The sequence below is a fragment of the Meles meles genome, chromosome 17 (assembly GCF_922984935.1).
Source record: "Meles meles chromosome 17, mMelMel3.1 paternal haplotype, whole genome shotgun sequence".
Taxonomy (NCBI): Eukaryota; Metazoa; Chordata; class Mammalia; order Carnivora; family Mustelidae; genus Meles; species Meles meles.
In genome coordinates, this window is record NC_060082.1 from 5,688,232 (window position 1) to 5,705,258 (window position 17,027).

The 17,027-nt window shown below is 50.8% G+C and overlaps 1 protein-coding gene and 1 non-coding gene across 2 annotated transcripts; both read right to left on the bottom strand.

Moving 5' to 3' along the window:
• Window positions 1–7,840: 7,840 nt before the first annotated feature.
• LOC123928258 (skin secretory protein xP2-like) lies at window positions 7,841–10,484 on the bottom strand. The gene is made up of 2 exons (XM_045983338.1): window positions 9,665–10,484; window positions 7,841–9,471 (listed from the first exon to the last, which is right to left on the bottom strand). Exons 1-2 carry the CDS (start codon window positions 10,482–10,484, stop codon window positions 9,392–9,394), a joined length of 900 nt encoding a protein of 299 aa, XP_045839294.1. The 3' UTR covers window positions 7,841–9,391.
• Window positions 10,485–16,402: 5,918 nt separating this feature from the next.
• Window positions 16,403–16,475, bottom strand: TRNAV-CAC. The gene has a single exon. It is a non-coding gene; the product is annotated as a tRNA-Val (tRNA).
• Between the last annotated feature and the right edge of the window lie 552 nt (window positions 16,476–17,027).

Here is a 17,027-nt window from a genome sequence, read left to right on the forward strand (position 1 = left end):
TAGCGGCGGCTAGTTGTGTACTAGTCCCGGAACCCTGCACTACAAAGGAAATCTTCTGCTCATTGTCTCCCGCCTCCCTTCTCCTTAAATTACGTGAGTACTAGAGTCACCGGTGGGAGAATGGTGTAGACGATTCTGCGCAATGGGAGAGCAGAGAGTCAGGGACAGAGTCATTTTATTTTTTTTATTTTAAAGATTTTATTTATTTAACAGAGATCACAAGTAGGCAGAGAAGCAGGCGGTGGCGGGGGTGGGGTGGGGGGGAGAAGCAGGCTCCCCACTGAGCAGAGAGCCCGATGCGGGGCTGGATCCCAGGACCCTGAGATCATGACCTGAGCCGAAGGCAGAGGCTTCACCTAATGAGCCCCCCAGGCGCCCCCAGAGTCAAGTTTTAGAAGGAAGTTGGGAGGATGAGGAACAGGACGGACTCTGACAGCCTTGAAGACTTGGGGGAGGAACTTGAGCTTCCTGGGGGTGGAGGATTCCCACCGCCCGCGGCCAGAGAGGGGTGACTAACATGCTGAAGTCACTGTGTGCCCGCAAAGCATTGCCTTCGGGGGAAGCCCTGACGAAAGGGACAAGGGACGGAGAACAGGGATTCTCGGGAATCCGCGAAGGTGTGATGGGGAGGAATTCCAGGCGTCCCTCCCATCCCTCGAGACTCTCCCGCTGACGTTGGGGTCGGATGCTGCGGTCAGATGTGTGAAAGCTCGGTCTTCCCCGAGACCCGTCCGGGGAAAAGCCCTGGCACAGCGTCTTCCATGCCTGGTGGCGAGGTCCTCAGCCTGGCCCACTCTGGAAGTGGCCTCTGGGGGAATGATGGGAGGATCCTTGTGTTCTGGCCACTGTAGTCTCATCTGACCTTAGCTACTGGAAGCCACTCGGTGGAAAACCCCCTCCGCGGGGAAACCTTTCTGGCGGAGAGTCTTCTCACAGCTGGCCCAGCTCTAGGAGTGTATCCACGCTTCCCCCCTGCATCCCTCTGTGGTCTCCCCCTCGGTCAGCAGTATCTGGGGGCTGCCGAATCAGTGTGTCTCCCCAATCCCCTTTACGGTTTTCAGTAAGAATCAAAAAGAAATGAACACAAAAACAGGCTTTCCTAAGTTCATTTACTGGTCCTATGAATTCTTCCTCCCGAATCCCCTGTCTTGCTCCTGTGCCCTGCGAGCTGGAGAACGCCGTCCAGAAAACTGCGCCCTGGAATTCCCGCACCCTTACCTTTCTTTGTCCTGCCTTCTCGTCTTCTCTTTAAAAGGCGAATTTCCAGACACACTGAAATTCTGTAGGGAAAACACTGGACTAACCCGGTGTGGTAACGCTTCCTGGGTGCGGACTGCGTCACGGTTCTGGAGGATTCCGTCAACGAGGAAGACAGCTGATGGACAAAGCATGTCTCTTTCCCCAAACACGTTGCTGAAGGGCAGGCCCCAGATCATAATGTTTTTCAGACCCTAGTTTTTAATGTAACAAAAGGAATTATGAACGTTATACACTGAAATGTTGTTCAGCTTTAAAAAGGCCCGAAATTCTGGCGTATGCCGCAACATGGATAAACTGTGAGGGCTCGATGCTCAGAGAAGTAAGCCAGACACAGAAAGACAAGTAGTGAATGAGCCCATTTCTATGAGGACTTAGTCAACACCGTGGATACAGGGAGTAGAATGGTGGTGGCGGGGGCGGGGGGGGGGGGGGTAGGCCTAGTTGGCTCAGTCCTTTAAGTGCGGGACTCTTGATTTCTGCTCGGGTCAGGATCTCAGGATCATGAGATCAAACCCTGTGTGGGGCTTGTGTTGGGCGCCCAGCCTGCTTAGGATTCTCACCCCCTCTGCCTGCCCCCTTCTCTGTGGTGGATGCCCCGCAGTATGAAAGTACTTAGTACTGTTGAACTGTGAACTTAGAAAGTGTTCAGATGGTAAGTTTTCTGTTATGTGTATTTTACCGCAATAAAAACTTGAAGAAAAACAAGTAGTGTGCACTTCCCGGAGGACTGCCGAAGAGTACGAGCAAGCCGTCCCGGTGGTGACCGGCGACCGATGCCGGCAGAAGTGGGGAGTGGCCCGGTGCGGGTGGCCCGGTGCGGGTGGCCAACGCTGGCAGGGGCACTCTCGCCTCCGGCTTCCTGGCCCCGCAGGAACTTCTGTCCAGAGCTGCTTCCCGCAGTCAGACACCCCACTGTCACCCTTCAGGCCTCGCACCGCTCCTGACTTTTACCCTTTCCTTTTCCTTTCGTCAGGAACCAGGCACAGCGTCAGTAATTCCCTAAAAAGTCTGGACCAGACAGCTGCCATCAGTGTCCTCATCATTTTTCGAGTCATTAAAATATGCCAGTGTTTTATTTTCCCAACAACCCCGTGTAATACCGAGGGCTGGGGACGAGCGATGTCCAGCTTTAGCCCAGAAGGCTGATGAATGGCCCGTGGGGTTCTGATAAGGGTCAAATGGGAGCTGGGTGCTAAGTCCTTAAGACTTTTTTTTTTAATTTTTATTTATTTGAGAGAGAGAGTGAAGGAGAGAACGCGCCCGAGAGCACAAGCAGCAGGGAGCGCCAGGCACAGGGAGAGGGGGATACAGGCTCCCCACTGAGCAGGGAGCCTGACGTGGGGCTCCATCCCCAGACTCTAGGATCATGATATGAGCCAAAGGCAGCCGCCCAATTGACTGAGCCCCCAGGTGCCCCTGGGCGCTAAGTTCTTACAGGGTCTCAGGACTGCCTGCCTGTACACCTCACCCACAGTCACTACGGAGCTAAATGGTAAGCACCAGAGAAATCTTGCGAAAGCGGTTTTACCGGCAGACCTGCGAAGAAACAGTCCTGATCCAACATGGCCTGCACATCTCCTCCCCCGTGAGCTTTAAGCTGGTCATCAACAGCTCGATCTAGCCAAACCTCAGCCATTTCTGCCCCAGGGGTCCTGTCCCGCGGCTACTTAAAAAAGTTGCAACCCTAAAACCTTTTTCTTGACCGCAGTGCTAGATGATTTCGCAACAGAATGAGAACAGCATTAGTACATTTACATAACAGAAAAGGGAAGCCCAGGAGGGGGAAATTGTCTACAGCAGCAGAGCTGGGAAGTTGCAAAACCAGCTGTCATGGGCCCAAACCAGCCTGTTCTGAAGGTCCGGACTCTGAAATCGAAAGTCTCCAGCCTCCTTTTCGTCTGATCGGCTTAATGAGGTGAAAGGGACTTCTTTCCTGTGGGAATTCTGCTATGTTGAATTTCCTACTGAGCACGGAGACTCAGAATGGGAGAGGGAGAGGACAGGCAGCCCCTCCTCCGCTTACTCGACCCACTGGACTTATTTTTCATGAAGCATCTCAAGGAACTTTCTCAGCTGAAATGTCACAAAACCTCGCATGTAATATGCAATGTTGCTTTTGTCTTTTTCCACTACTTTAAAAGAGTATATGAATTATTTTCTCTTATTTAGAAAAAATTTTTAAATGAGATTGTGAGACACTTAGTAATTTGTCCAAGGCCGTAACCAGAGAATTTTGGAGCTAAAATTAGAATCTAAGTCCTCTGGCCATAATTTCAGAGGTCTTTTTTTTTTTTTTTTTTAGGTTTTTGGGTTTTTTTTAATTACATTTAAATTACAGAAATAATATGTTCTAACTCTAGCAAATCAAACAGAGATGTGCAAAGAAAGCCACACGCAGGGTACTTGGTTGACTCAGTCAGTTGGGCATCCGACTCTTGATTTCAGCTCCGGTCATGTACAATCTTGGGGTCCTGAGACTGAGCCCTGTGTTGGGCTCTGTGAAGCCTGCTTAAGACTCTCTCTTTCCCTCTCCCTCCGCTCCTCCCCATCCCCCACTCATTTACGCATGTGCTCTTGCTCTCTAGTAATAATAATAAATTTTTAAAAAGAAGGAAAAAGGCCATACACAGCATTCCAATCTCATTTTCCTTGGGTTAAAAAAAACCTGTTTTAGTTTGAGTAGATTTGGCTTTAAGTGACAGCAAATCCAAAATAAGAATGGCTTAAAATATACAGAAGTCGATTTGCCCCTATGTAAAAACCAAGAGGTTTAGGGTCCAGGCTTGTTCAGGGTCTGGGGCTCCTTCCAGCTCACTCACAGCCACCTCAAGGGCAGGATCTTCAAGGACTTGACGATCTAATCTTCAAGTCCAAGATGGCCATAGTTCCAAAGGGTGCAGAGCAGCTATCTAGAGGAAGCGATCTCTGAAACTGTCACACAGAGACATTTCCACTTCCATCTCTGCCTGAGCTGCCTCACATGGCCATGCAGAGTTGCAGATAGAACAGACCAGGAAATAACAGTTTTTTTATTCTGAGAGGCTACATGCCCAACTAGAAATTATATTCATGTAGGAGTCGCAGGGGGGGAACTATGTTAGGGAACTGTTTCTGGCACCAAATAATCTCTTGGGTTGTTTTTTTTTTTTTTTTTCCCTTCAAGTTGATGTATAACATGCCATTCGTTTCAGGAGGACAACATAATGATTCAGTATTCGTATGCTGTGAAATGATCACCACGATGTCTAGTTGACATCAATTTTTTTTTCCTTATAAGGACTTTTAAGATCTGCTCTCTTGGGACCTTTCAAACGTACAATACGGCATTACTAACTCCAGTCACCTTCCTGGACCATATCCCTAGAACTTACTTTACAGTGGAAAGTGTAACAGTACAGTGCAATGAACTCTGTTTCGAGTTCTGTGTTTTTGTCTTCTTTGGATAAATACTCAGAAGGGAATTGCTGGACGATACTTTAGTTCTGTTTTCTTAAAAAGATATTATGTGGGGCGCCTGGGTAGCTCTGTGAGTTAAGGCCTCTGTCTTCGGCTCAAGTCATGATCCCAGGGTCCTGGGATCAAGCCCTGTATCTCTGCTCAGCAGGGAGCCTGCTTCCCTTCCTCTCTCTCTGCCTGCTCCTCGGACTACTTGTGATATCTCTGTCTGTCAAATAAATAAAATATTTAAAAAGATATTATGTATTTATTTGAGGGAGAGAGAGATTACAAGTGTGGGGGAGGAGCAGGCAGAGGGAGAGGAACAAGCAGCCTCCCCTCTGAGCAGGGAGCCAGAGGCAGGGCTCAACCCCATGACCCTGGGATCATGACCTGAGCTGAAGTCAGATGCTTCCCCAAGCGAGCCACCTAGGCACCCCTGCAGTTCTGTTTTTACTTTTTTTCAGGAAACTTCATACTGTTTTCCACTGTGGCTGCCCCAGTTTACAGTCCCTCCAGCATGCACATGCAGGAGGGTTCCGTTTTCTCCACATGCTCCCAGCACAGAAGACAGACTTATCTTGTCTTCTTGATGATGGCCTTTCTACCAGCTGCAAAGAGCTACCTCATTGTGGTTTTGATGTGTTCCTTTGATGATGAGTGATGCTGGGCATCTTTTCATGTACCCGATGGCCATTGTATATCTTCTTTGGGAAAAATGTCTACTCTCAGATCCTCGGCCCATTCTTCAATTAGAATGTTTGTGTTTTTTGCCTTTGAGTTGTATGAGTTCTTTATATATTTGGAATATTAACCTCTTGTCAGATACATGATTTGCAAATATTTTCTCCCATTTGCTAGGTTGCCTTTTCATTTTGTTGATGATTTCCTTTGTTCTGTAGAAGCTTTAGTCTGCTGTATTCCCTCTTGTTTTTTGGTTTTGTTTTTTTTCTTGCCTTTGCTTTTGGAACCAGATCCAAAAAATCATCACCAGGATTGATGTTAAGGAGTTTACCATTTATGTTTTCTTCTGGGAGTTTTACAGTCCCAGGTTGGCGCTAAATAATTGTAAGCCCTTGTTATGTGTCCTTCCAGATTGTTATGTCTTATTGTACTATACACATTACTCTGCAACTTGCCTTTTTCATTTAACATATCTATGAGAGATCAGAGTCCTTGGTTGAAAAAAACACAGACTAACTCTGGCCAATTCAGCGAAAAAGGAGCTCATGAAAAGACATTGTGTAGCTTGTATAGTTTCTGGGAAAGTTGGAGAATTAGACCTGAAGTTACTAGCTTCTAAGTTATTCCTGATCATCTTGCACAATTGGCCCCCAGAACTGCCACTGTCACTGGGCACACCACTGTGGCTTCCACGTGTGACTCACTGGTGTGCTCCCAGCTGGCCCCATGCACACGTGGGCTATGCAGTCGCCTGCCACCCTGCACTTAGAAAGGTTGCGCTCTTGGCATCATACTCTGCTGTTTCCATCCTGAAATTCCCCATTCTTTTTGAACAAAGGTCCCCGCGTTTTCATGTTGCACTGAGCCCTACAAGTCAGGTGGCCCGTCTCGGGTGCTGGATACTGGGTGCTGCTATTAGAGTCAGGGTCACTGTAACTCTAGAAACGAGATGAAACTCTAGAAACGGTTGTCCCGATTGCCACCGACCCTCACCAAGAATCATTCACCGTCCTGCCTGCTGCTCTCCCTCACCTGTTCTCAGTTCACGATGTGGGACCACAGCGTCTAAACTGCAGATCTTCCAGCTGCAATGGAAGCTAGAAAAACGAGTATCAAATACTTTACAGTGGGAGCAAACTGTATCTTCTAAGGCGGAAGTGGGGGTAGTCCCCCAAACACAGGAAGTAAGTTCAGAGGCTCAGTAGCCAAATGGAATCATAGATGCTCAACGGGGTAGAACCACGAGTTTATGTAGCTTTGTCTTGTTCTTTTACATGGCTGTCTAATATTCTACCGCGGAGACATACCGTAACTCAGGCATTGCCCTGTTGGTGGGCATTCATGACGTTTACACTTTTTTTCCTAGTGCAGACTGGTATTTTGACATATGTAGTGGCTCATGATTTACCTTTATAGTCCACTATGCCGGGGGCGGGGGAGAAGGTAGCATATTTTATAACTGACCTAACTTTGTTCCTAAGCCTCTGTCCCACAAGATGGGGAGAAATAGGAGAAATTTAACTGCCAAATTTAAGATCTACTTCTTCTTGTTTTGCATAGTAGTGGTGATTGTTCTCCAAAGAGACCATATCTGCATGTCCCATCCCAAAAGCTCTTTTGCAATGTGCCCCGGGCATCTGCCCTTCAAGACGGAGAGTCTGTTTCCTTTCCTTTTGACTTAGAGTTGGCCCTGTGACCTGTTTTGACCTATAGAATGGGATGGAAGCACTAATAAGTAGTTTCTGGGGTACACACCTTAATAGATCTGTGGCTTCTGTCTGCTGTGGTTGGAACGTTTCTTCTTGGAAGTCAGTTGTCTGCAAGAAGTCCAGTCATGTTGCCAGAGACAGAGACCATCGTGGAGAGAGGCCAAAATCTTGATTATTCCTGCTCAAGCCAAACTCCCATCAGAACAGCCCAGCTGAGCCCCAGTCAATCAAAAGAACCTTGGGAAATAGTAAATGATTTTAAGTCACTCAACTTTGAAGTGGTTATATAGAAACTGATAACCAAAACTCAGTGTTTTGGGGTTAACTCAGTCACTCTTGGTAAATGTTTGGTCTCTCGTTATCCCTCCTAATTATTCATGAAGATTGTACCATGATATTCCACACTGCCTTTCTTTTTTTCCCTCCAACAGAGTTTATTTATGCATTCAAGAGAGAGCACAAACAGGGGGAACAGGAGAAGGAGAAGCAACTCCCTGCTGAGGCTCAATTCCAGGACTTAGTGTCCAGGTGGGGCTCAATTCCAGGAACTGGGGTCATGGTCTGAGTCGGAGGCAGACTGCCTGCCTGAGCCCCCCAAGCGCCCCACCACTGCTCTTCTTGAATGTGATGTTGACACCCCTCCCATTGAAGGGGGGTGTCTATATTCTCTCCTCTTGACTTTGGTGGGGAGCTTCTAAGATGGAAGTGATATGAAGTAAAAAAAAAAAAAAATGATCTCCTCTGTTCGATGCTCTTGGGATGCTCTCTCTTGGAATCCAGCCACCTGATGTGAAGAAGTCGACTTTCTGGCAAGGTCACGTCGAACCTGGTTAAGCCAGCATAACCTCCAAGCATGTGGTGTGACTCCAGGGAATGCCAGCACCAGCCTGTTAAGTCACCTCTAGGTCTGTCTTCCAGAGGAAGTCCCAGACATTTTGGAACAGAAACTGTCCCCATTCTACTCTTTCCCAGTTCTTGCCCCTGGATCGGTTTGTTACACACTCGGAACACTCCCTCCCGGTGGCATCTGAGGGAACATGAGCTATCATGGCGGCAGAGAAAAGGAGGCAACCTTAGGTCCCTGGGCTGGCTTCTGGGACCTCCCTGCTCTCTGCTATGTTGCCCTTGTTCCTGGGGACCTTTTGCTGAGTTGAGCTGCTTTGCTGGGCCTTTTGGAGTCTCGTCCTGACATTAACTAGTTCACCCATTTTCCTCTAGTTGCAAAGTGCTTGCCCGACGGGCTGCTCTGTCCCATTTCCTTGTTTACAAAAGACATTTGTTCTTGTCTAGGTAGGAGTTCAGTCTCTTCAGAATCCATTCTTCTCTTCATCTCCCCAAAACTCCCACTGCGCCCGGATTAGCTGGATAGCTGGGTGTTCTCTGTTCTCCCTTCCTACTCCCAGGGTTTTCTAATCCATTTCCTCGGGAGCAAGAGGATCTGATTCCTTGCAGCACTGGCCCCACTGCAAGGCTTCATGGGAATATTTGGGCCTGTCCTGCAAGGGGTGTAGGGAGTTGCAGAACAAGAACAACTGCTGCTTCCGCATTGCCTCACTGCGCTGTCCTAACAGCGCACGGGAGAAGAATGGGGCACAAACAAGTCAGCTGTAAGAGGGAGCAGGGGATGACAGCTGGAAGGACTCTCACCCCAACAACTCCTCAGTCCAGTATTCATTAGGTACAAGATAACAACAAAGGAGAAGAGAAGGTTATACAATAGCCATTTATGTCTAGTAGGTAAACAAGAAGGAATGTGAGTCACACGCTGGTCACAAGTCTTAGAGGAAAGGAGGTAAAGAAGAGGAGTGAGGTGCACCTGGTCCAGCAGCGTGGATTTGTAGTTGTACAAGCACACTTAAAGGGATTACCTTAGCAGGAGACTTTCTCAGAGGTAGGGGAGACAATGAAAAAGGGAAGCAGGGCGGCATTCCACCCTGAGCGGCCGGGCAGACACGTATCATCCCCTCCACCAGAGGCCTGCTGCTAGAACGTTTTTCTCAAGGTCATCTTAAGCATGCTTGCGTGACCAGTACTACTCATCAGTTAAAGTTGTATTTTGAGCAGTGTTCTCATTCTGAAGGACGGTTATACCTCACCCCGTGGTCACAGGGGGCAGTCCATCTCTTCCATCCTAGGGTAGGGGGCCACACTCCCTTGTCTGACATGGAGCTCACAGCTGCCTTCTCCAGGGACTCCAAGACCAAGTGCTTCATGCACAAGGCTGATCTCTCCTGATGCCCCAATTTAAAAAGCGATTTGTGGCCATCACTATGAATGACCTGGGTTTGGGTCTTGCCCCGTCGCTAGACCGGCACCTCCCGCATGTCCCTTTGCAACTTAATTTCTTCATCTGTTGGATTTTGATGGTGATTATCTCCTAAGACTGTTAAAACGATTAAATGGCATTGTGAATCACTTAGTCTTATACAAGGCAAATGGAAAACAAAAATTCGTTGTTACGATTAAAAAATGTGTATTAGCTAAGTCAAGACTCTGCACGCTAGAGAACTGCTGCACTCTCCTAAAGCGGAACCTTCCCCGTCGGTACATCCACAGAATCCGTTTAAATAGCACACCTAGATTCGGGATCCGAGCGGTGTAGGGTGCAGACGCAGCGGCCGAGCGAACGCCACCGGGCGCCACCGGGCGGAACACGGCCACGCCTGAGTGCCGGGTGTCCAGGCCTGTGGACCCCCACTCCGCTGGGGGCGGGCCCGGTCTTTCCCAGAGCCTGGGCCCGAGCACCGACGCCCGGGAGACGCTGCGGGGCGGCGGACTGGGACCTGCCCCTTCTCCCGTCCCAGCCGCGACCCCCGGCTCGGCCCCGTTCCCTCCCGCGGCGCATTGCCCGTCTGGCGTCATCCTGCCCTCACTGCCGGGAACCGACACCAGCTCGTCCCCACTTTCCGGTCTTGACTCAGTCTCACTGACGGGAAGCCTACCGACCGCCCGCGCGGCCACCCGAGCGGGGGCGGGGGTGTCCGCGGGCGACAGGCGGGCGGGCACTGGAGCGACTGGGGGCGGAGAGACGGGGGCGTCGGCCCGCGGGAGGCGGGGCCGGATGTGACCGGGGGCGGGGGAGCCGGCACTTCCGCCGACGGGAGGCGGGGCCGGACGTGACTGAAGGCAAGGGAGAGGGGACTTCCGCCGGCGGGAGGCGGGGCCGGACGTGACTGAGGGCAAGGGGGCGGGGACTTCCGCCGGCAGGAGGCGGGGCCAGAAGTGACAAAGGGCGGGGTAGGGGGACGTCCGAGGGCGGAGACATCCCCGGCTGCTCCGGGCTCCGCGTCGCTGCGGGTCTGGGTTTTCCGGGATGTTTGGTGAGCTGGCGAGGTTGGCCGGTGTGCGCGTCGATGTTCCCGGGACCACTGTTCCGTGGCCCCGGGTGTGACTCATGCGCGAAAGGGGTCAGGGATTAGACGTCACTTGGACGGCCCCAGGAGTAGGAAGGCGAAATCGCCGAGTGACGAACTAATTTTGGGGAAGTGAGCGTTAACGTGTCCCTTTTTATCTTTGTAATGAAACTTTACTAGTAATCTGCGCTGCTCGTTTTCCGTGATACCTCAGGTCTTTTGATCACACTTGAAGTTTGTGTTGCACTGAACTTTCATCTATTTTATTTTGAAAACATTTGACATTTTGGGGTAGATAATACATGAACGTAATAAAAACAACTCAGCCATTAACGTATATGCGAGGAAAAGTAAATGTCCTTCCTGGCTCTGCCTTCGGTTCCCCATTCTAGAAGCAACCACGGCTCCGTTTCTTGTAGGTGCTTCTTGGAGAACTTAGACACGTGGCTATTTATATGTGTGTATGGTATGGTTTGAAGTAGGGTTCCGGGGCCAAGGGCCAAGAAAGAATTTTTGAGACAGTTTCCTGCAAAAATGTGGCTCTTTTATAGCTCAGGGGTAGGGCTCTTTTTTTTTTTTTAATAGAGAGGCAAGTAGAGAGAGGGGGGGAAGCAGGCTCTCTACTGAGCAGAGAGACCGATGCGGGGCTCGATCCCAGGACCCCGGAATCATGACCCGAGCCGAAGGCAGAGGCTTTAACCCACTGAGCCACCCAGGCGCCCCAGGGGCAGGACTCTTGGGCAGAGAGAGCTAGGCTGGGATTGTGAGGAGCAATTGGTTTTATATTTTGGAGTTGGGGGAGGTGAAGACAAAGGGAGGTCTCCAAAAGGATTTTCCTTTTTTTTTTTTTTTTTTTTTAAGATTTTATTCGTTTATTTGACAGAGACAGTGAGAGAGGGAACACAAGCAGGGGAGTGGGAGAGGGCACAGGCTTCCCACCGAGCCAGGGAGCCCGGATTAGGGGCTCGATCCCAGGACCAAAGATGCCTGACAGCTGAGCCACCCAGGCGCCTCAAAAGGATTTTGCATACGTTAAAGAAAATTCAGGATCCTGGAGGCCTGGCTATTGTGAAGCTAAGATGGTTTTCTCTCTAGCAAGGCATTAACATAAGTTTGGGAGTTCCTGCTGGAGTGTTACTCTCTGCTGGGCTCAAGTATTTGTCAGTGTTATAAGGAAATGTAATTTTATCTACTTTTTTTTTTTTTGCCGTTGTTCTCCACATCACGTACATGTGTTTTCTCCACTTTTCCTCATCCAACACCACACATTCTACACACGCTCTGCCCCCGAGTCTTTTTCAATTAAAGTAACTTTGAGCCCCTGAATGAGTCCAAAAGCGAGGCACAATGTGGGATTCTATGGTCGGGCTTTAAGGTACTTCCAGCTTTTTGATCATTTAGACAGACGGCCCAACCATGGGAATTACAGATGCATTTCTGGCCTTTGCCATGCGCTGGCTGTTTCCAAACAAAGGGGGACGTTTGTCCAGTCTTCTGACTGAAGCGGGCGGGATGGTGATGCCGGAGACTCCTCACTCGGCTGGACGGAGCGCATTTCCCCAGCAGCATTTAAGCTGTTGCCTGCAGTACGGGAGCTGGAGGAGAATTACTGGCCTGGGTAGTGTGGCCTCTCGGAAAGCTAAGGCTGCTTTCGCATCGCTTGGAAATTCCTCCCCCGGGCAAATAGGTAGCCGCGGTGCATGTTGTCAGGTGACCTGGGGAGTTACCAACACCCCCCCCCCCCCCCCCCCCCGCCCAGCCCCGAGGCCTCCAGCCAGCCAGACCTGAAGGAATTGCCGAAGATTCTTGGTCTTGTCACAAAAGCGAATTCAAGAACGGACACGCGGCACAGGAGATGGGTAACACAAGCAGGAGAGTTTATTAGAGCGAAAAGTACATTCTTGAGAAGGGAGCGTGGTCCAGCTCAGGAGAGAGACCCGCATTCCCTGTGGGTTGGGTTCTATCTTTTATCGACCTTGTTGACGAGGGGATGGAATATTTATCATTCGGGTGGGAATCAGGGTTTTGCCCTTTTTCTTCCTTATTTGGTCACGGGTTTCCAGTCCCGGCACCCGCCGTCTCGGGCCCGTCTGGTTTGATCCCGCTTCCGCGGAGGGCTGCCCGGACAGGCCTCTGACCTTCCCGTTGCCGGCGGTGGCTTCCTCGTTGCTGGCTTCTGGGTCCGCTTTCAGAACCGAACTGTGTGCGCGAACGTGCAGACTACTCCTTCCAGGCCCCAAACACCTGTGACCCAGCCGTTTTCTTCTTTCATAGGCAAGTCTCACTGTTTCTAGCCTGAAGCCCTTCAGAAGGCTCAGACTTCCCCCGGCCCCGGGGGGACAGCAGCCTGGGTCCTGCTTGAGAGCGGAGAAGGGAGCAGGGTGAGAAGAACCCCTTGCTTCCTGCAGTTTACCTTACAGCTTAAGCCGTGGACTCGTTTGCTCCTGGAAACCAAGTCCGTTTCCCGTCCCTGAACTTCCCACTTGTGTCCCCCCAAGGATCAGACTTCGGAAGGTCCTGGCCACTCTGGGTGGTGCAGGCCTGCCGCTACCAATTCTCTGTACCCTCCGTAAAGCCCCGAAATCTTCCGAGCAACAGGGAAGGACTTTTTTCAAGGTGCTCGAAGCGCAGAGGAATTCGCCACCATTCGCCCACCCTTCTCTTCCCCAGCCAGCCCAGCTTCCTGGCATCTACTCAGAAAGGAGCTGGGGGATGGGTAACCCAGGAAGGCTGGAGTAGTTTGTCCCGACAAGGGTGAGGGAGCGCCATCAATCACTTCGGGCTCCAGACAGAGACAGCAGCAGGGTCGCCAGAGGAACCGCAGTTACTCCTTCTCCACTGCTGTTTGGCTGTAGTTTCTCAGACGCATTCTCTGCCCTGATGTGCAACATAGGGAAATGCATTTCCCACGTTCCCAGCTCTCGGCAAAGCAAAGGCCAGAATGTCTTACTCTGTCTTACAAGGCACTCTACTGCCCTCTAGCGCTCTCTGGTCCAGGTCCAGGGGTCTTTTTTGCTCTTTCTGGAACACAACAGCTCCTGCCTCGGGACCTTTGTACTTGCTGCCACCGCCCCACGCCGGGAAGCTGGACGCCCAGCTATCCACAGGGCTAATTTCCTCACTTCTTTCAGGTTTTAACTCAAAAAATCACTTTCTCAGGGACCTTTCCTCGGCCACGCTATCTGAAACTTCTGAAACGCTTCTCCCCCTACCCCACCCCCCCCACACGCACGGATGAACACTGCCAGCCATTTCATATTCTGCTGCTCTCTTTCCCCTTAGTACTTATCATCACTGAATATACTATATATTTTTATCTTGTTATGGTCTGTCTCACCCACTAGAATGTAAACTCCATGCGGGCAGGAAAGGGATTTGTTTTGTCTTTTGTCATGACCCAATCCCCAGAGGTCAGAACAGTACGGGCGCTTAGGCTCTCTGTAAATATGTGTTTAATGGAGAATGTACAAACTCTTTTTTTTTTTTTAAGATTTTATTTATTTGACAGACAGATCAGAGGCAGGCAGAGAGGCAGGCAGAGAGAGAGGGAAGCCGGCTCCCCGCCGAGCAGAGAGCCCGCCGCCGCGCTCTATCCCAGGACCCTGGGATCATGACCTGAGCCCAAGGCAGAGGCCTTAACCCACTGAGCCACCCAGGCGCCCCTCGCACAAACTTTTTAATAAAAAAAAACCAACTTTAAAATATATACTTATATGAGTTTCCAGGACAAGCTTCACATACATGTTTATTTTTTCTAAGAAAAGCTACAACAGTTTTTAACAGCTATGTTAAGGCAAACTTGACATGCAGGTGTACATATTTAAAATGTACAAGTTGTTAAGTTTTGACACATGTACTGACCTATGTAACCATTTGAAACTCCTGGGCTGACTTGCCTGTTACGCACCATAGTCAGACATCTATGAAAATGCTTTAATTTATTGTAAATTTAAAAATGCTTAAAATTTTTAAAAGGTTTTATTTATTTATTTGACATGGAGAGAGATCACAAGTAGGCAGAGAGGCAGGCAGAGAGAGAGGGGGGAAGCAGTCTCCGTGCTGAGCAGAGAACCCAACAGCGACAGCGACACAGGGCTCCATCCCAGAACCCTGAGACCATGACCCGAGCTGAAGGCAGAGGCTTAACCTACTGAGCCACCCAGGTGCCCCCAAAATGCTTTAATTCTTAAAAAATTCTTTTAAATTAAAAGAAAACCGAATTTTTATATTAAGATTTTCACATTTTGATATTTGTCCTTATACCAACACATTTGTAAAATATTTTTATACTGATGTATTTTTAAAGGCTTTTAATATTTAAAAAATATATTCGTATGAAGGAAGTGGCCCAAGAAGGTCAAAGTGCCTCTGGGCAATGAAAGTCATAACAGAGCTGGCCACAAATCGAATAATGTACATATTCACCTCCATTGCCCTCCCTTAAAATTTCTTTGGGCCCCTTTTTAATTCTTATCCCTTCCATTCTCCTCCCACTGCCAAAGCAACCGATGATCTGCTTCTATCATTATAGTTTTCATTTTCCAGGATTTTGTAATCTTTTTTTTTTAAGATTTTATTTATTTATTTGACAGACAGAGATCACAAGTAGGCAGAGAGAGAGAGAGAGAGAGAGAGAGGGAAGCAGGCTCCCTGCCGAGCAGAGAGCCCGATGCGGGACTCGATCCCAGGACCCTGGGATCATGACCTGAGCCGAAGGCAGTGGCTCAACCCACTGAGCCACCCAGGCACCCCTGTAATCTTCTTTTTTAAGATTTTATTCTTTATTTGAGAGAGAGAGAGAGACAGAGAACGAGCAGGAGAGGAGCAGAGGGAGAAGGACGAGCAGACTCAGTGAGCACAGACCTGGACTCCTGGGTTTGATCCTAGGATCCTGCGATCACGGCCAGGCCAAAACCAGGAGTCAGGCACTTAACTGACTGAGCCATTCAGGGGCCCCCCATTTTCTAGAACTTTATATAAATGGAATTTATATAGCACTCTCTTTTGGTTGGGCTTTCAATCAGCATAATTATTTTGAGATCCTTGTTGTTTATCAACAGTCCATTCCTTTTGGGGGCGTGAAGGGTCGAGGAGTGTTCTGTTGCACGGGGATACAACAATTTACCTTCCCCTGTTAATCGGCATTTGGGTTGTTTCTAGTTTCTGGCTATCACACGTTAAGCTGCTATGAACATTCGGGTACAAGTCTTCGTACCTGCATCTGCTTTTTCTTTTTTGCATAAATCCCAAGACTAGCATGGCAGGATCATAGTGTAGCAGTTGAACTTCTAAAGGAACTGCCAAGTGGATTTTGGACTCACAGCAGCAGCGCCGGCCGCCTCCGCTCGTCCCACTGCGGACCGCACCCGCAGGCTTTCCCATAGCCTAGTGGTAGCTCACGGTTTTTCACTTGCGTTGCTCCAGCGAGTCGCGCTGAGCAGCTTTCCTTGCGATCATCTGTTCATGTCTTCTTGGGTGACGTGTCTGTTCAATGTTTTGCCTATTTTTGGCGAGGGAGGGGTTGGACTGTGAGAATAACTTTTAAATCAGAGGGAAACATACCGCTTCCACCGCTGAGAACCGAGGACCTGGGGAGTCCTCGTGGGGGGAGACCGAGAGGGAGGGAGAAAGGAGATCGCGTTTGAGAAGCGGCTGGGGGGTGGGAGCCGAAACGGAGAAACCGGCTCCTCGGTCCTGCGGCCATCCGGCCCCGCACCCGCTGGCCGATTCCCCGGAGGGGGCGCCCCAGCCGAGAGGCGGGCCCCTGGGCCGAGTCGGGCCGAGAACCCGGCCCCCAGGGTGCGCATCGGAGCCGCGGGCAAACGTTCCCTTTCTGGGGCGGGACAGTGACAGAGCACGGGAGGCGGCCCCCGCAGAGACAGGCCACCTGCCGGCCCGCCTCCTGCCGCGGGGTGGCCGCTTGGGCCGCAGGACCCCGACGCCGCGGGTAAAAGGGACGCGTGTTTCCGCCCGGTTTCGAACCGGGGACCTTTCGCGTGTGAGGCGAACGTGATAACCGCTACACTACGGAAACCGGCCGCCGGCCGCCGCCTGCAAAGCCGCCTTGCCGCGACCGATGCGCCCCCGCCGGGAAGCTCCGGCCCCGCGCGAGCTGGGGAGCCGCGGCCGCTGCGGGAGGGGGAGCCGCCGACCGCCGCCCGGGGCTCCGGAAGCGCGGGCCGCGCCGTCTCCCCCTCCCGCGCCAGCCGCGCCCCGGGACTCCGGCCGGAGTCCTCCAGTTCCGCTCCGTTCCCGCCCCGGGCCCTCAGGGGCGGCGGCAGATCCAGGGGTTCGGGGCTCGGTCCCACCGGACACCCCTCCCCCCCGCAGGCACCTGTCACAAGTGCAAGTTGTCACCTGTGCTTGGGACCAACCGGTTGTAGACAGAGCTTCCCACCACCTCCTCCTCCCGCTTGATCATGGCCAGAATGACTCCCTGAAGGCAGGAAAACGGGTTACACACCCCAGTACCGGTTTGTGAGAAAAGGATGGGACGCAGGAACACCAGACAGAGGAGGTGCCTAGGGCAGGGTAGGTGGGAAGGGGTATAGGGTTTCCATGGCTTCCCCAGCCTGGAAGCGCTGCG

What these genes read in the sequence shown, in the direction of transcription:
- LOC123928258 (XM_045983338.1), bottom strand. Translation starts at nt 10,484, where the DNA reads ATGAGTCACACCCGGGGCCACGGAACAGTGGTCCCGGGAACATCGACG. An exon ending in CGCTCGGATCCCGAATCTAG is followed by an intron (nt 9,472 to 9,664) that starts GTGTGCTATTTA and finishes TCGTTTTAACAG; the next exon opens with TCTTAGGAGATAATCACCAT.